We start from the raw sequence: 16,505 nt of genomic DNA, 5'->3' as shown, positions 1-16,505 counted from the left end.
TTTGAAAGGCAAATGGGAAAAACCCATAAAACAGCAAACGGCCACATAACGCAAAACTATTTAAAATTAAAACGGAACAGTAGAGAAAATCCGATCAGAATGACAAAATAAACTAAGCATCCACTGGAAGGAATCCCAATATCTACAGACGGATCCGTTTCGGCCTTCCAGGTCTCATCAGTGCAGCTAGGGTACAGACCCAAACGAAACGTCCGACCAGCTTAGGTAGGGCCCAAACTAGTCCCACGACCACTATATATATATATATTGTTGTTGGAAATATATATAATATATATATAAAAAATGGGCTTATGTATATAATTATATAATTATATAATCATATATAGGCATAGGCATATGTGTCTAATATTAACTCAACCATCGTACTATAATGCTAAAATAGACTTTAGACGTGTTTATATATATAATATATCATATTGTAAATGGTACTGTAGGATTTAAATAATCCAAAAACATAAAACTATTGTTCCAACCGCAACTGAACCCAAATTCTTTGCTTGATGTGTAGACACTTCATTAACAGTGTATTGGCAGTGCGTGATATGGATATGCAAATATTTGTTTTAAACCCATCAAACATTTGGTGTTTTTTTTTTTTCGATGACAGTCCTGGTATTATCCACACTCCACTGTTTGAGAAGAAAGGCTTGAAATGGGAAATGGTGAGTTGTCATTTTAACACAAGGCCTACATAATCGAAAGTACAAAATATTCCTTTTTGTATGAAACGATAAAAGGTTGATGTGGATTTTGAACTAAAAATGCAATACCTCGAAATAATGTGAGAATGTCCTTTGATTTTTATTTTTTTTTTTTTGCTTAATTAATTGAAGGTATGTGAGGGCAGCAAACGGAAACATCCATTAGGCCGACATGGAGAAGACACAGAGGTTGCATCCGCAATTGCGTTTCTAGCCTCAGATAACGCGGCATCTATAACGGGACATCATTTACCAATAGATGGCGGGAGACACTGTATGCCCGGCAGTCCAATTGATGCTACTTAGTAATGGTGATTGATTGACTTTTAATTGATGCTGGCTGATTCATTGATTTATTTATCATTGTATTATATAATAAAGTAATATTTGTTGATTTATTATTGTATTATATAATATAATGTAAGAATATTGTTAGTTTTAATAAGGATAAAACTGTCATTATATTACAATATTTATATTATTGTTAAGTAGCCTACTATTATTCATGTTTTCAACTGGAATATATTAATTAATGATAATCAATAATGAACATTCACTATATACATTTGTGTATACACACGCAGTGGTAAATTCTCAGTATTTTCTGAGGGTAAGAAATTAGCTGTCGACTTTCCGTGAATGAATATTGAACGGTCTCTTCCCGAGCTCTTTTGGCAACTGTATCGCTGCCAGAGTATTCTAATGTAGACGGTCTACATCTACTCAGAATTCTACATAATTATTCATAATTTTAATAATAAGGATGATGATGATGATGATGATAATGATTATGATGTTAGTGATGATAATGATTATGATGATGATGATGACGATGACGATGATGATGATAATGATGATGATGATGATGATCATCATCATCATCATCGATGATGATGACGATGAGATGATGATGGGGATGATGATGATGATTGTGATGATGATGATGATGAGGAGGAGGAGGAGGAGAACTGTCTTCTAGTGTGCTGCCCAATTCACCACCAACCACAAATGTAGAACAAGCACCCATGGTGTCGTGGGTCATCCTTGGTGCTTTGGTGTGTTTCATACCGAAAAAAATCGATCCAATCCGATGTCTACATAAGTTGAAAATACTGTATATGACAATAATTTACACGGGTAAGAAAGTACAACCAATTATTATCAAGTACAGCAGGTAGGCCTTGGTCGATCTGAATTAGTAAAAAACATGAAATCTATCACACTCAATGGAGGATTATTCGAACAGAAATACTTTGATGCCATATAAAAAAGAATATATAAGTGTAGTAAAACATGTTTAGTAATGTACTGGTACATTAATATAAGGCACCTCAAATAATAGCAGCGGTTGTGCATAAACGTGTAAATATACGGGTATCAGCTGCTTTATTGAATTGGTTTGCATTGCAAAAATACAAGATCAACATTTTCCAAAAAAAGTGACGTCTTTTTAAAGGAAAAGAGGCGCTAATAACTGGTAAGTATTGTGTTGATATGTTTTTATAAGCTACACAGAACGAAATAATTATATATAATACAAATACATACAATACATAAGAAATATATTTTGAATAGAAGATCGATCACAAACATAAATGAAGAATCTCAGGGACAAGCTTGTGAATTATAAGCAAAGATAATAAATAGCAGAAGATAGAGCAGCTTCCCAATATAGTGGAACATCCGTTCAAAAGGCATTGTGGGTACAAGGAGAGCAATTTTACTGGAACCGCGGCGCTATATAAAAATAATAAAGGCGCTGCTCTTGTTCGCTTTTTTCCTTTAGTTTCTCCACTATGTAAAATGTTCAAATTTTACTGCAACCACAGAAGGGCGAATGTTCCATCGATTTTAATGCAAATACGCGGAGCAGCTCATTCTTCTGCTATTTAAGTTCTTTGTTATAAGTTAAAAGGTTAACGATTTGCAACTTCAAATAAATTGAATTCTCTCTTATTTAATGGGATTTGTGAGTTAAGTTCGATTGACAATCTAGAAAAAAATAACATTATATAAATTTCCAAATAAGGTGAATAAGAAAGTAAAGAAACAAAGGCACAGAATATCCACTTTTTGAAGTATATAATTTAATCTTGTACAATGATATTAAATACTAAGCACCTTCCAGGATAATTTATTCTTCAAACTAGTCAACAGCTTAAAATTAAAAACAAATAAACTATAACAAACTATGGGGTTCACCGATAAGTGAGACATAACATAGTATGAAACAAGAACTCTGATAGATGTGATGCAAGCCATCATAATTCAATATCCCAAAATATATTTTCTGGAATGAGGATGAACAAAATAAGTATACTTTATATACTATTAACACATAGATACCAACCTGAAAGATTTGAAATTCACGAGTGACTACAGTACACCTCTCTTATACACAGTTGGCTGGTGGACGACGATCTGAACATTTTTAAGCTGTTTTAAAACGATATCAGTGAGCGCTTGTTGACAATACAGGGTACATAACAAAAATAGTTTTAATAAAGGCATGTACAATTTGAGTTTCAAAGTATGTTCAATTTGAGTACTATGTACACAAAAATTTTATTACTCAAACAATGAATAGGTATACTAATCAATTTTCGTAATGCATTACTGAATTAAGTATTCAAATAAATATTGTACTCTCTAATGACTCAAGTTACTGCATGACCATTTTTAAATTTTTCATAAAACCAATTTCTTCTAATTTCAAATACATTTTACCCTGAATTTGTGATAATTCGTTAATACGCATATAGTTGAATGCTTGACAAATTTATGATTACGCATGTGTTTCTGCAAAATGCGCCTTTCGTCCAAAATCACCTTGATATGCGGGAAGTCCCGCACGATGCGAGACGGTTGGTAACTTTGTTAACTATGAATAAAGTTTAAAACACAGAATCGTCTTGAGTTTGCATCACCATTTTCAGAGTTTGTGCATCAGACCAACAATGTAACAAGCCTGAATCAACTGGAATGTCCCGCTTTGATCAAAGTAATGTACATGAAACTCTTCTTTGATCTAGCTATTAAGGTGAGAGTTACCAGTCCAACTATACTGTAGGAATATTTACATAAAATAAATTTCATTTAGTAGAACAACTATGCATTTCACTGAGTAATTCGTAAATTGAATAATTGAATACCGTCACTATCATCCCCATCATCATAATCATCATAATCATCATCATCATCATCATTATCATCATCATCACTGTGCTGATGGCAGTATTTGGATTTGTGCGTTTGGCTCTCCATAGCGAGTTTTCTTTTAGATATCCAAAATTGGCACTCTCAGACTTCAGAAGAGTGTCTTAATTTGAGATTTGAAAATTCAATTTGGAACAAAACAAAAACTGTACTTCAGAATTGCAACACCACAAAATAGCACTATTTAGACCAAAATATTTCACCAGCTCACTTTGCTGTAATCGCAAAAGTATGCCTGTAATTTGTTTTAATGTGAATTATAAGAAACGACATGAGATTTCAAAAAAAGCTTGAGATTTTAGGGGGCGGACAACATGCTTCTTATACTATTACAAAAGCACATTGCTTTCTACAACCAATTTGAGTCACATGACCAATAATAGTAGGTCGGGGTCACCAATTGTGTCCTTTTCATCACCCATCTTCATCAAAATGTTAATCTGCCTCATGTCCATGTGATTTTTACATACAAATTATGAATACTTTATCAGAACATCGATCACCAATGTGCTTAAATACTGCCCTCGCTCATTAACTCTCATTATATTGTGCTACTGCGGGATTAACTTTTGTTCGAAGGTTATGGAAATTTAATGCACACATGCAATATTTGTATTTCAATAGAATTTTTTCTTTTATTCTTATGCAACAGCTGTCTCTTATACACATCTAGATGTGTATAAGAGACAGGCATTAGTGAATTAAGTATTCAAATAAATATTGTACTCTCTAATGACTCAAGTTACTGCATGACCATTTTTATATTTTTCATAAAACCAATTTCTTCTAATTTCAAATACATTTTCCCCTGAATTTGTGATAATTCGTTAATAAACATATTGTTGAATGCGTGACAAATTTATGATTATGCCTATGTTTCTGCAAAATGCGCCTTTCGTCCAAAATCACCTTGATATGCGGGAAGTCCCGCACGATGCTAGACGGTTGGTAACTTTGTTAACTATGAATAAAGTTTAAAACACAGAATCGTTTTGAGTTTGCATCGCCATTTTCAGAGTTTGTGCATCAGACCAACAATGTAACAAGCCTGAATCAACTGGAATGTCCCGCTTTGATCAAAGTAATGTACATGAAATGCTATTCTTTGATCTAGCTATTAAGGTGAGAGTTAACAGTCCAACTATACTGTAGGAATACTTATATAAAATCAATTTCATTTAGTACAACAACTATGCATTTCACTGAGTAATTCGTAAATTGAATAATTGTTTACCATCACTATCATCATCATCATCACCACCACTGTGCTGTTGGCGGTATTTAAATTTGCGCCTTTCACTTTCCATTTCGAGTTTTCTTTGGCGTCGTTTTTTACTGTCGCTGCACGCTTTGATTAATCAGGACGGTCACGCAATTTTCCAAAATTTGTTTAGGTAAGATGTATTTTGCATTGACGATCATATTAGGTTGCATCAGATAATACCATTGTAGAATTGTTAGAGCTAGTATGTCCTACTGTATTCTTGTTTTAAATGCTAAATAGGCCACAGTTATTAACTACCACAGAATGCTCAGTCCTAGCCTTGCTACAAGTCCCTTGTTATTATTATTTTTTCTCATTCTGGATGCTACCTACAAGCAAGTTAATTTTGAGACAAAATAAAAAATCCGGAAAAAAAAGAAATCGAGTATGTGATGCCAAATAAATTATGGTGCGTGAATAACCCAAAATTAGGGCATGGAATCCAGGCTAGCTCAGTCCATGCATCATGGCCTCATTCTGCTTAGGCCTAGACCTACAGTTTACAATCTACAGCATGAATTCACGGTACGGTGTGAAGATATGCATTTAGATTAAATTGATACGGATTGTGACCCAAGTATTCTTCAAGATGTAGTTTATCGTATAAAGTAAATTAACTGTGTTACAGGGTTTAGTCACAAAAGTGGAGATAAAGGCTACCCTGCAGCCATGCAACAACTGGAAGAAAGTTATTGCGACAAGGAGGTGTTTGCGGGAACGTTCATAAGAAAAGCACTGGATTGGCCCTACATCAAACAAAGTGATGTCGAAACCCTTGACGAATTTTCGTTATTTCTTGTGGAGTGCAGTAATGCGGATGAGAGCATGGAGGCCACTGAAGTTCTGGATTATCCAGACAACATTAAGAAGTTAATGCTGAAATTGTCGACACCACTACAGGATCGCTGGCTGAACAAAGTCTTTAGACTGAAGGAAAGGAAGAAAGCAGTGAGATTTGAAGCATTTGCTGCCTTCATCAATGAAGAGGGCAAAAAAGTTAATGACCCCATTTATGGCTCATCAAGCAAATTCGCATCCGAAAAGTTCAACCATGAAATACTTACAAAGTCATGGCGCTTATTTGTGATGGTTAACAAAGCCGAATTGAAAGGTCCACGTCACAAGAATAAGGTGGAAAATGGCAGTTGCTCACTACACCAGAACAGCAAACATGACTTGCCTAATTGTAGGGCATTTGAGGCGAGTTTCCATACAGACAAGAAGCACCTTCTTAAAAAGCATGGGATTTGCTTCAGATGTCTTCGTTTGACATCTCACCAGTACAGCGGTTGCACAGCAACTAGATTGTGTGGGATATGCAACAGTAATAGATGCATGATTTTGATGCACATAAAAAGAATATCGCCACAAGTTGAAAAATCTTAGAAGAAACAATACAACTGCATGTGCTCCAATTTGTGGAGGCGATAATATCACAAGTCATGCGCAAACGTGGAGCCAGTGATTGTGATTCATCAAGATAACAAATCAGTTGCTGTAAAGACATATGCCTTGATAGACAACCAGAGCAACAGAACACCCGTTGTTGGTAAACTTTTCAACAAGTTTAGTATACAGCACACTGAAATGTCTGATAGGAGCACAATATGCAATAGCAGCTGTTAAACATCTGGTAAACATCTGGTAGATACGCTACAGGACTTGTCATTGAAAGTTTGGATGGCATCAAACTCAATCTGCCACCAGCAACCGAGTGCACACAAATTCCCAATACAATGCTCGAGATGAGATACCAACTCCAGTCATGGCTAAGCAGCATCCCCACCTACAGGATGTTGCAGACTTTCTCCCAGAGAAAGATAATAATTGTTCAGTGACGTTGCTTATCGGAAGAGATCTGTTGGAAGTGCACCATGTGTTGGACCAGAGAAGTGGGACTCCTTATGTCCAAAAACTTAAATTAGGTTGGGTAATTATTGGCCAGATGTGTCTTACCGGTTCTTACACACCAGATTCTATCATACACTAAATGATGCATGGACTGAGCATTCAGTGGTGATTAATAACTGTGGCCTATTTACCATTTAAAACAAGAATACAGTAGGACATACTAGCTCGAACAATTCTACAATAACTAAGAAATTATCTGATGCAACCTAAAATAATTATCAATGCGAAACACATATAATCTTACCTAAACGAATTTTGGAAAATTGCGTGACCATCCTGGTTTAATAAAGCGTGCAGCGATGGTGAAAAACGCCGCCAAAGAAAACTCGCTATGGAGGGAGAAATGCGCAAACCACATACCGCGAACAGCACAATCATCATCATCATAATCATCAAAACCATTGCCATCATCATTTGAACCATCATCGTCATCAGCCTTGTAAGTCATCAGGGCATAAAATTGCGTAGCTGAGCGTTCAGCTGCCTCTCTTTTTCCAGCATGCTTCCAGTGTGCTTGCGGAATGCTTCGTACTCCTAAAATGAAAAATCAAATCAACTCATTTATTTCCACGAACATGAACACAGATACAAATAGATAAATGCTTTACACTGATACACCACTCAGACTGCTCCAAAAGCAAAATCTACTTTGCAAAATACAGAAAATTCACTCAACTAATTCACTCAACTATCAACAACAACACCACTGACCAGTGAGTGAGAGACAACATTTTTCCCAAGCATAAATTTGGAAGTTGTTTTGGCTTATTTTTCTTTTTAAAGGAACATGGAATTATTTCCACATAAAATTCACACAATTTTCTGGTTCATCATCTTTACTCATTATCAACATAAAAAAAAAAACAAAAACAAAAACCACCCGAAACTCTATAACCCATATTATGAATTTTAATGCCCATGCACAAGGGCCTCATAAGCAAGTTTCAAGAGTCTCTAATATCAAATAAACAAGTAAGTAAGCAAACATTTAATCACCATCATCATTAACACGGACAAGCGTAGAACTGGATGCAATTAATAAATAATAAACAGAAACAAGAAATAAAAATTCTAAAGAACTATAGAGGGCTCACCATTCGCAGCTGTTTAATTGCTTTTTCTGCATCATCTCTTTCATTTTTAAGTTTGATAACTTGGATATTACTAGACACTGCCGCTGCTTCTCTTCTAAAAATGTAAATATAAAAATTATGCAACAGTGACAAATAATAATTTTAGAGTGATATAGTTGACCCAGAGGGAGTGTGGGGGAATGTTACTACTGTATTCATTTTGATGTTAAATTTTCCTTGCAAATTCTTTTATTTTGAACCCCACCCTCTGTGTCTACTCTTTTTTTATGGAATTCTTGATCACTCTTTCGTGAGTACAGTATTGTACATCAATCCAGCCAGATAAAAACAACAAGCAATAAAAATTAATAGTCACAGTGTTGCTTAACAAAATTACGTACATATAGTTCAAAATGTGTAGCACTAAAAAGTGTTAAGAATGTGTAGCGCTATAGGTAGATAGCATAAGAATCGAGAGTGCTGCAAGAATATGGCATAAGAATTGCTAGCACAACAAGAATTGATTTATTTTATAGTGACAATACAGACTGTCTCTTATACACATCTAGATGTGTATAAGAGACAGCTACAGCACTAGAGACAGATATATATGAACTTGTAAATAAAAATTTCATTAGGAGCACAAAGAACAGTTAAAGCCAACATTTTTATAACATAAGCATTAACCTCCATTCTAATGGTATTTAGTAAAAATATGATTATTAATGAGATTTAAATAGAATACAGTACGTATTACAGTATTGAAGTAGAAATTTACAAATTTGTATAAAAATGATAATATAAATCATCAAAAGCACAAAGAACAGTTAAAGCAGACACAAACTGCTCAAACATTAATAACTAGGCAGAAATTTCATAACAAAAGGAGAATTAAGCTGAAAAGAGTGAAGAACTATAAACAACCAAAGCAATAAAGAATTTAAACAATGTCTAAAAAAACTTATATGGTTTATTTTTTGATTAGAAATATGTTGTGCCTATTTTGATTTTGATGATCTAAAATTTTTTTAATACTTATTTGAGCCTTCCTCCATTTATAGCCTCATAAAAAGTAGTAAATTAGTCATGTTTTCTTCATTGCACTTTAGTCAATGAGCAACAGATTGTTAGGCTAGACTGCACACGGCTGTTGTGGTGGGGAGGGGGGTGTTCGGGACTCATATGCCAGTAACCATTTATACTACTGGGTAGTATAACGTAGACAAACATAGATAAAGTGTCTTGCATAAAGACGCAAGCGACTTGCACAGCGAGGCTTTCAAACCCCTGACTTCGAGGTTGAGTGCACTAGCCACAACTTTTGCGCCAACCACTTCCACATTTTCTATTTTAACATTTTATGAAATTTTGCATGTACACTGCAGGCAATGAATTTCCTTTGTGAGGATAAAAGTTTGGAATCTTGCATCTTGAATCCTGTTTTAATTAAATTTAAGGGGTAACAGATGAATATCTTCATATATTTACAATAACATCACAATCTAAACAAAGTGTCAGAATGTGCTACACTGATATACCAGCTTACCTGTTGCGTATTTGGTCTTAAATTATTCTACATGATTAAAAAATATATAAAATTCAAAGTAATTTAAATAAAACATAAAATTACACAACTACTTCACAAAATATTGATTATTATTCACAGACCCTTATTCACAGAAAATATAACAATTTAAATACTAATATTTTTCAAAAAAAAATTAAAAAGGATGTCAGAAACACATTAGATATTAAATGCACTTATATTTGTACTAATGCCAGATAAATTAAGAAGTATTATAAAAAAAAAATCTTATTTCTTACGAAAGATAGTAAATGGTACTTACTCAAATCTGTCCTCCATCTTCAAAACATCTTTCTCAGCTGCCAGCACTTTGTTTTGGAGAATCTTGATTTCTTTCTGTTTATCCTACAAAGTAGATAATTCAGAAGCTATATATATACTTATACTGTATATTTGTAATTACGTATGTGGCCAATACAAGCCAAAACAGGCACTCGTTGAAAATTGTGTTTCAGAGATAATGGCCAAAACATGTCAACATTTTAATTGCACTAAACTATTAAAACTTTATCTTTACATCATGCTATGTTTTTATTTTCCTTATTTTCGACGATCCAAAAATTTTAAACAATTTGGTGATGGTCTCTGCCTGGGAAATGTCCGATACTGTTCTTTAAACAGCTTATATATTTTAAACTCCTTTAACTTCATAATGAAATGTCTGATAAAAATATTTCTTTTACCATTTTTAACTTTCATTTTACTGCTTAACTCTATTAAGACTAAAAATCGATTTTTGTATGGAGTGACTGGTTTGGCTTGTCTTAGCCAAATATTCATTAATTAACTCACCTGCACACGTATTTATTTATGTATTTGTTTATTTTAAACTAATTAAGATTTCTAGTGTCTATAGCCAACTTTACCAATCAATCTTTGTTGATCAGACCTCATTTTGCCCCTTGGAAAACCCATAACCATAATACCATCAAAATTTAATAGCTTCTGTACTGTACCTGAATAAGTTTTCCACGTTGCATTGATAGCTGCAATAACTCATCCCTTTCCTTTGTCAGTTTTTCCACCCTTAGGAGCTGGTTGCTTTCCACAGAATCTCCCTTCATCTTCAGTTTGGTATTCACTTCCTCAAATTCTGATTTCAAAAATAAACAAAATATAAATTTAATTTATATCTCTAATTATGTCTGGGGGAGAGGTCCGAACCAAGCGCGCAACTAGAGCCTTGGTCATGGTCAAAATTGTGTTTTAGACCACAATATTAGGGATTGGCAATCAAAATAACATTAATTGGATAGGCAAATTATTATTTTTTATACAACGACCTTGTCATGGCATTGACCTAGGGATGGCGCCAGGGCAGATGCGGATGGTTGCCAACACACAATGAAATAACATTAATTTAAAATTCAAAACATTCTTATTATTTAGCGTGCACATAGACCACTGTGCCATATACACAATCAAAATGTACATTATTACTAATTCTATGAATTGAGTGTAAACTTGTATGCAATATTTATCTGTCTACAAACCAAGTGCATGTAACTTCAATCGCCCCTGGCCCTCAACTAAAATTTTAGTGAAATTTTCATCAAAGTTTTCAGACAAAAATCAAATACAAAGTAAAGAGAAATAAATCCCCTCACCTCATTTTTACCATACCTTTTAATTCTTGCTCCAATTGCTCAACTTTTTTCTGAAGAATTAGAAGATCCCCTGAGGAAGCATCCCTTTGTCTTGAAATTTCACTTTCTTTGCTCAGCACCTCAAATTTTAATTCGCTGTGTAAAGAATAAACACAATACTGTTAAACCTTGCATAGAAGCCCAATGGGCTTAATTTCGAGAAGTCCATCTAAAAAAAAAAGGAAAAAATAGAAGCCCATGGGCTTCTAATGAAGATAGTATGGGTTTTCTTTCAAAACAGTACTTACATTCAGACTGACGTTATCTTTGATTATGATAGAGTGTTAGTATCAATATTGTTCTATAATTTACTAGCATGGTTAACATTATAAAAGTATTAAACAGAAATTTGAATTCCATAGTTGAAAACTGTTGCATACTGTAGTACTACTATATAGTATCAATTGCAAATGTTTACAGCATTCATTTTGAAAATAAGCCCCACTCATTAATCTGCAAAAGCTGACAATTACTGTAGCTCACAATATGTGTACAATTCACTCTCCAATTCGAGACCACTCTTGGGACCTGAAAATTTGAGGTGGTCTCAGGGTTGGTCTCCAATTAGAGGGCTAACTTGTGTTAAAAGGTTGAAAATTGTTATTTGGGTCTTTGGAAAAGTTGTCTCAAAATAGAGGTGTCTCCATTTTAAGGTGCACTGTATTTTAATAATCAAATAAATGTACAAAAAAAATGCAATTCACACATCTTTAACCTTACGGCAACATTTTATTTCTCACCTGCAAACCAGTTCCATTTCTGCAACTTGGTCCTTTAACTTTTCAACTTGCTTTTGGAGAGTATGAATCTGTTCATCTTTTTCCAGAAGCTTTGATGAAAACAGGTTTTTATTTTCCGCTACCAATCTTGAATTTTCATCCCTTAGTTTTTTATTCTGTTGTTTGTATTCATCTTTGAAGCGAATCATTTCTTGATGGTTTTCGGCGAGCTCGCTGAATCTGGATTCAAGTAAACCATTTTTTTTCAGTTCAACATCAATGATCTGCTGGGCTTGGTCCCGGAACTGCACCATTTCATTGTTTACTCGCTCCAGTGTTTGTGATCTCACAAGTTCTTCATCCGCCCTTTTTTTCAAGATACATATTAATTGGCTCTGTTCGTCAATTCTAGATCGAAGCATTGCATTTTCAGACTTGTCATCTTGAGAGAGGTTTTTTAGTTTTTCGAGGCTTAGGATCATGTTATCAACATCCTGGAAATATTAAATGTAGACTAAGATCAACAAGAGAAAGTTTTTCATTTGAACAGTACTTCATATGGATTGGTTGAAGCGGCCACAAGTGAAAGCAACCGTCAATCGATAAACAGTATTAAGCCAAGCGTGCAGTATCCAATGTGTATGTTGGACAATTAGGCCTCAGAGTGTAGCAGCGATGCGATATGAACGCTGGTTTAATCAATTACCAAATAAATGTCTATTTTCTTACATACTTAAATTATATAAACCGGGAATTATTTGGTTCTTTAATAAATTATAATAATAATAATGTCTAATTTCTTACAGAATTGGATGGTTATAGCCCTACTGGGTAGGCCATGGGCCGAGGTCACAAATTCGCTTTTTATAATGAAGTATCACTGACCACCTTCTTATACCCCTTTTACACTGCAAGCAAAACTCTCCAACACAACCCGGGATTTTACAATACCCAGGCTAGAAACTCCTGAGTTGTGGTTAGAGTAAACGGCAAAAAATACCACCCGGGTTGCCAAACATCCCAGGTTCGATGTGCGGGAGACGCATTCAGCACCGGACAACGTGGAACAGTCACCAGTGTAAACAGTACACCGAATTCGATTCCGGAGTTAGACCTTACCTAACGCCTACTGCAGCCGTGTTCAGGTACAATGGGACTACTTTACTAGCAACAGGCTGGCCAAGACATTTTTCAAACTAACCCTCCTGTACTCCCGTATAGTCTTGATAACAAAGATGCTGATTTAATTCTCAAATTTAAAAAAATCTGCAGACACTGAGTCAATAATTACAATAATTGCGGCTTCATCGCGAGGAACTCGAGCGAAGTGATCATCACCATCACAACAAAAATTGAGGGTGGTATTTGAACCCGCATTCGTTGCCGGTGTGGGTGCAACTCTGGATCAACCCAGACTTTTTCGCTCAATATGTATCCAGTATCATTCTGGTATTAACACGGGCTTCCAACCTTGGCAGTGTAAAAGGGGTATTAGAATATGAAATTTTATGGAATACAAATTATTAATTATTTTAATGAAATCTAAACAATGTTGTCCTTCCCAGACAGGGTATAGGCCTATTAAAACGAAAAATGCAAAAAAAGTTTGAGTGCTAGGTCTCGTATCGTAACCATACACTGATTCATTAAAGTTATGCTTTCAAACCGGGGTTCAGTGGACTGAGGCCGTGTTAGCGCTACCGCACAACATTTACTGGACATCAGGCTAGCAAACGTCGATTGAAAAATACATATATTTGCTTAAAATGTGTGTTTTAACAATAAACATTACCACCACACCATGATGATTCATTCATGATTAACCCAAAAAGTTGAGTGAGGTTTAGTAGTCAATAGTAATGCCTAGGCCTAGCTTCTCGGCCGCTACAGTATAATTATCACAGAACCTAACTAGGCCTAGGCCTAAAACATTACAACTTTGCAGGTGTTGGATGGGGAGTCTGACTAGGCCTAGCCTAGACCCCTACCTAACCTAGGCCTAGCACTCAAAATATATATGTATTATCTGAAATAAAATAATACTTGCTTGCTTGCTCTCTGAAACCATGTGTTTAATATTCTTTGGAGACCTAGAGGAAGACATCGAAATAATGTTTTATAAGTTACATCAAAATACAGCAAACATTGTTTATAGGTTACTACCACTATTACTAACCCATATACAACATAATGTCTCCCTCTTCAGTTTACAGCACAGGGCGCCGTTTGGGACATTGGTTTTTATTCTGTTGTTACAGAAATAATTATGTACCACAGAAATATTACTGTCAAACTATTATATGTACAGAAGTAATTCTGTGTTTAACAGAAAAAAATATTTACCACATAATTATTTCTCTAAAACTATTCTGTCTACAGAAACAAATATTTATCACATAATTATTCTGTAAAACTATTCTGTGTACAGAAATAATATGTACCACAGAATTATTACTCAGTCAAACTATTTTGTAGTACAGAATAAATTCTGTGCTACATAATTTTGTTTCTGTCACCGCAGAGTTATTTCTCTCACAGAAATAATTCTGTCCACAGAATGATTTCTGTTCCCACAAAAGGAATTAGGCTGCCATATTTTTTTTTTTATTAGTTTATGAATCTAGCAAAGAAAAAAAACTGATGAGGGGGGAGGATTTCTTTGTTTTTTGTTTTGTTTTTTTTTTTTTGCTAACCCCACCCCCATTTTACCGATGTTCACAAGTAAATCAATGGTTAGGGACACATAAAAAGTCATAAGAATGGAATCAAATTTATATTTTTTTTAATATGTTTTTGTTGTACCAGTAAACATATTTGCAAGAAATCCTGAGCTTTTTAAGTGAAAAAAGATGGAAAAAGGACCGTTTGAAATAAAAATATATGTTGATTGAAAAAAAAAAATCAGAATTTCCCCAAAAGTGGTGAGGGAGGTTGTGTTAAACTAATATTTTTTTATGGGGCCTTAATTCTGTTCACTCAGAATTTATTCTGTAAAGCCTATGTAAATTAGGAAGTCGAGTTTTCATATCCATCAAGAGTTATTAGAGACTAAGAAAGTTCGCAGGTTTTCTGCTGTGCCATACTTAATTGATAGTACTTGTTATGATATAGAACATTAAACCATTAGTTCCTATCATCAAACACAACCACTTCCATGCGGAACAAATGCTGTATGAATAACCATACCTCCTAGTATAACCATGGTGTCACACGGCCTCTGTGAACCCGTCTGACAAAAGGTCCGAACATGTATTTACAGGAGACACAAAGAATCATCAAACAAATAATTATCAAATTACTTATTTATTACAGAGTAAGTGCACCCACCAGCTTTACGTTGGGGAATCAAGTTCGCATGCATATCATAAAATTAAAAAAAAACAAAGTTTCCTATCTATAAAGGACCATTTATCATTTCTTCAAATACAAACCGTTAATGAAATATTAAAAATGCATCTATAATTTAACTCCACGTTTTTCACTCACCATTGCCTCACTATCTAGGCTGATATAATAGAAAGAATAATCACTTCGTTAGCATCACTTATTGCTCATCACGGTTTTGTATGTGTAGCTATGATACACGCAATATCCTATCATTTCAATTTTCTGTTTAATTAAAAAAAAAAAAAAACCTTCATTCTTTATCACTAATATTAACTGTCATCATGGAATTTCATCACTAACATTAACTGTCATCATCGAATTTCATCACTCATATTAACTTTCATCATGGAATTTCATCACTATTATTATACGTTTTCTAATCATCTCAAACAAATACTACCGTAATTAACAAGTAGTAGTAGTTACACATTAATTCTTTAACAATACAACTTATCAGTACAGCTCTTCCATCAAATATTCCGTTATAAAATAGAATAACCATTGATTACCAGTTTAAACATTACTAATTACCCTTATGGCATTTAAACTATCACAGAAATTTCAATCGTCTTCATTAAATATATATATATCTGTATACGTAGCAAATATCTTTTGACTTAGATGGCTTATCTTATGATCATTAATTTCTTTTCACAATTATGTAATATCAATTTGCTTTCTATATCATATGTATTTCAACAATAAGTTCACTTTTATTCACTCCGTTATTAGCTAGTAGAGTTCACTATTCCAATTCAAAATAATGCATTTCACTTCAGTACGTTTTCTGCACCGTGAGGTAGCTCGCATATACGGTCTCAACTTCAACTTCTTGTTATTTTTGTTACGTATCTCGCGTTAACAAAGTTTAACTCAATAATAAGTTCACTGTAACTCACGTATCAGGAGTATGTGTAAAATTTCTGGTTTTCACCATGCAGGTACCGTAGCTCATTTAGATCCGTAGTTTTAGCTGCAACCG

At 34.3% G+C, this 16,505-nt stretch overlaps 3 protein-coding genes across 3 annotated transcripts in view; 2 read left to right on the top strand and 1 right to left on the bottom strand.

Moving 5' to 3' along the window:
- Nucleotides 1-1,349, top strand: part of LOC117119652 (3-oxoacyl-[acyl-carrier-protein] reductase FabG-like) — a 23,697-nt gene extending 22,348 nt beyond the window's left edge. The window contains exon 10 of the mRNA XM_033264484.1: nucleotides 1,025-1,349. Within this exon, the coding sequence (XP_033120375.1) occupies nucleotides 1,025-1,028 (4 nt within the window). The 3' untranslated portion in view covers nucleotides 1,029-1,349. The remainder of the gene's footprint in view (nucleotides 1-1,024) is intronic.
- The window catches only part of LOC117119649 (3-oxoacyl-[acyl-carrier-protein] reductase FabG-like), a 7,746-nt gene extending 6,397 nt beyond the window's left edge, over nucleotides 1-1,349 (top strand). The window contains exons 8-9 of the mRNA XM_033264480.1: nucleotides 629-683; nucleotides 855-1,349. Of these exons, the coding sequence (XP_033120371.1) occupies nucleotides 629-683; nucleotides 855-1,028 (229 nt within the window). The 3' untranslated portion in view covers nucleotides 1,029-1,349. The remainder of the gene's footprint in view (nucleotides 1-628; nucleotides 684-854) is intronic.
- Nucleotides 1,350-7,511: 6,162 nt separating this feature from the next.
- LOC117119656 (coiled-coil domain-containing protein 89-like) lies at nucleotides 7,512-14,312 on the bottom strand. The gene is made up of 7 exons (XM_033264488.1): nucleotides 14,184-14,312; nucleotides 12,158-12,630; nucleotides 11,395-11,513; nucleotides 10,728-10,864; nucleotides 10,034-10,116; nucleotides 8,208-8,301; nucleotides 7,512-7,647 (listed from the first exon to the last, which is right to left on the bottom strand). Exons 1-7 carry the CDS (start codon nucleotides 14,238-14,240, stop codon nucleotides 7,561-7,563), a joined length of 1,050 nt encoding a protein of 349 aa, XP_033120379.1. The 5' UTR covers nucleotides 14,241-14,312; the 3' UTR covers nucleotides 7,512-7,560.
- Between the last annotated feature and the right edge of the window lie 2,193 nt (nucleotides 14,313-16,505).

This window comes from Anneissia japonica, unplaced genomic scaffold (assembly GCF_011630105.1).
Source record: "Anneissia japonica isolate Jap-2015-1 unplaced genomic scaffold, ASM1163010v1 scaffold287745_len380231_cov175, whole genome shotgun sequence".
Taxonomy (NCBI): domain Eukaryota; kingdom Metazoa; phylum Echinodermata; class Crinoidea; order Comatulida; family Comatulidae; genus Anneissia; species Anneissia japonica.
The sequence above is the reverse complement of the archived record's forward strand: the minus strand, read 5'-3'. Positions and strand labels throughout refer to the sequence as shown.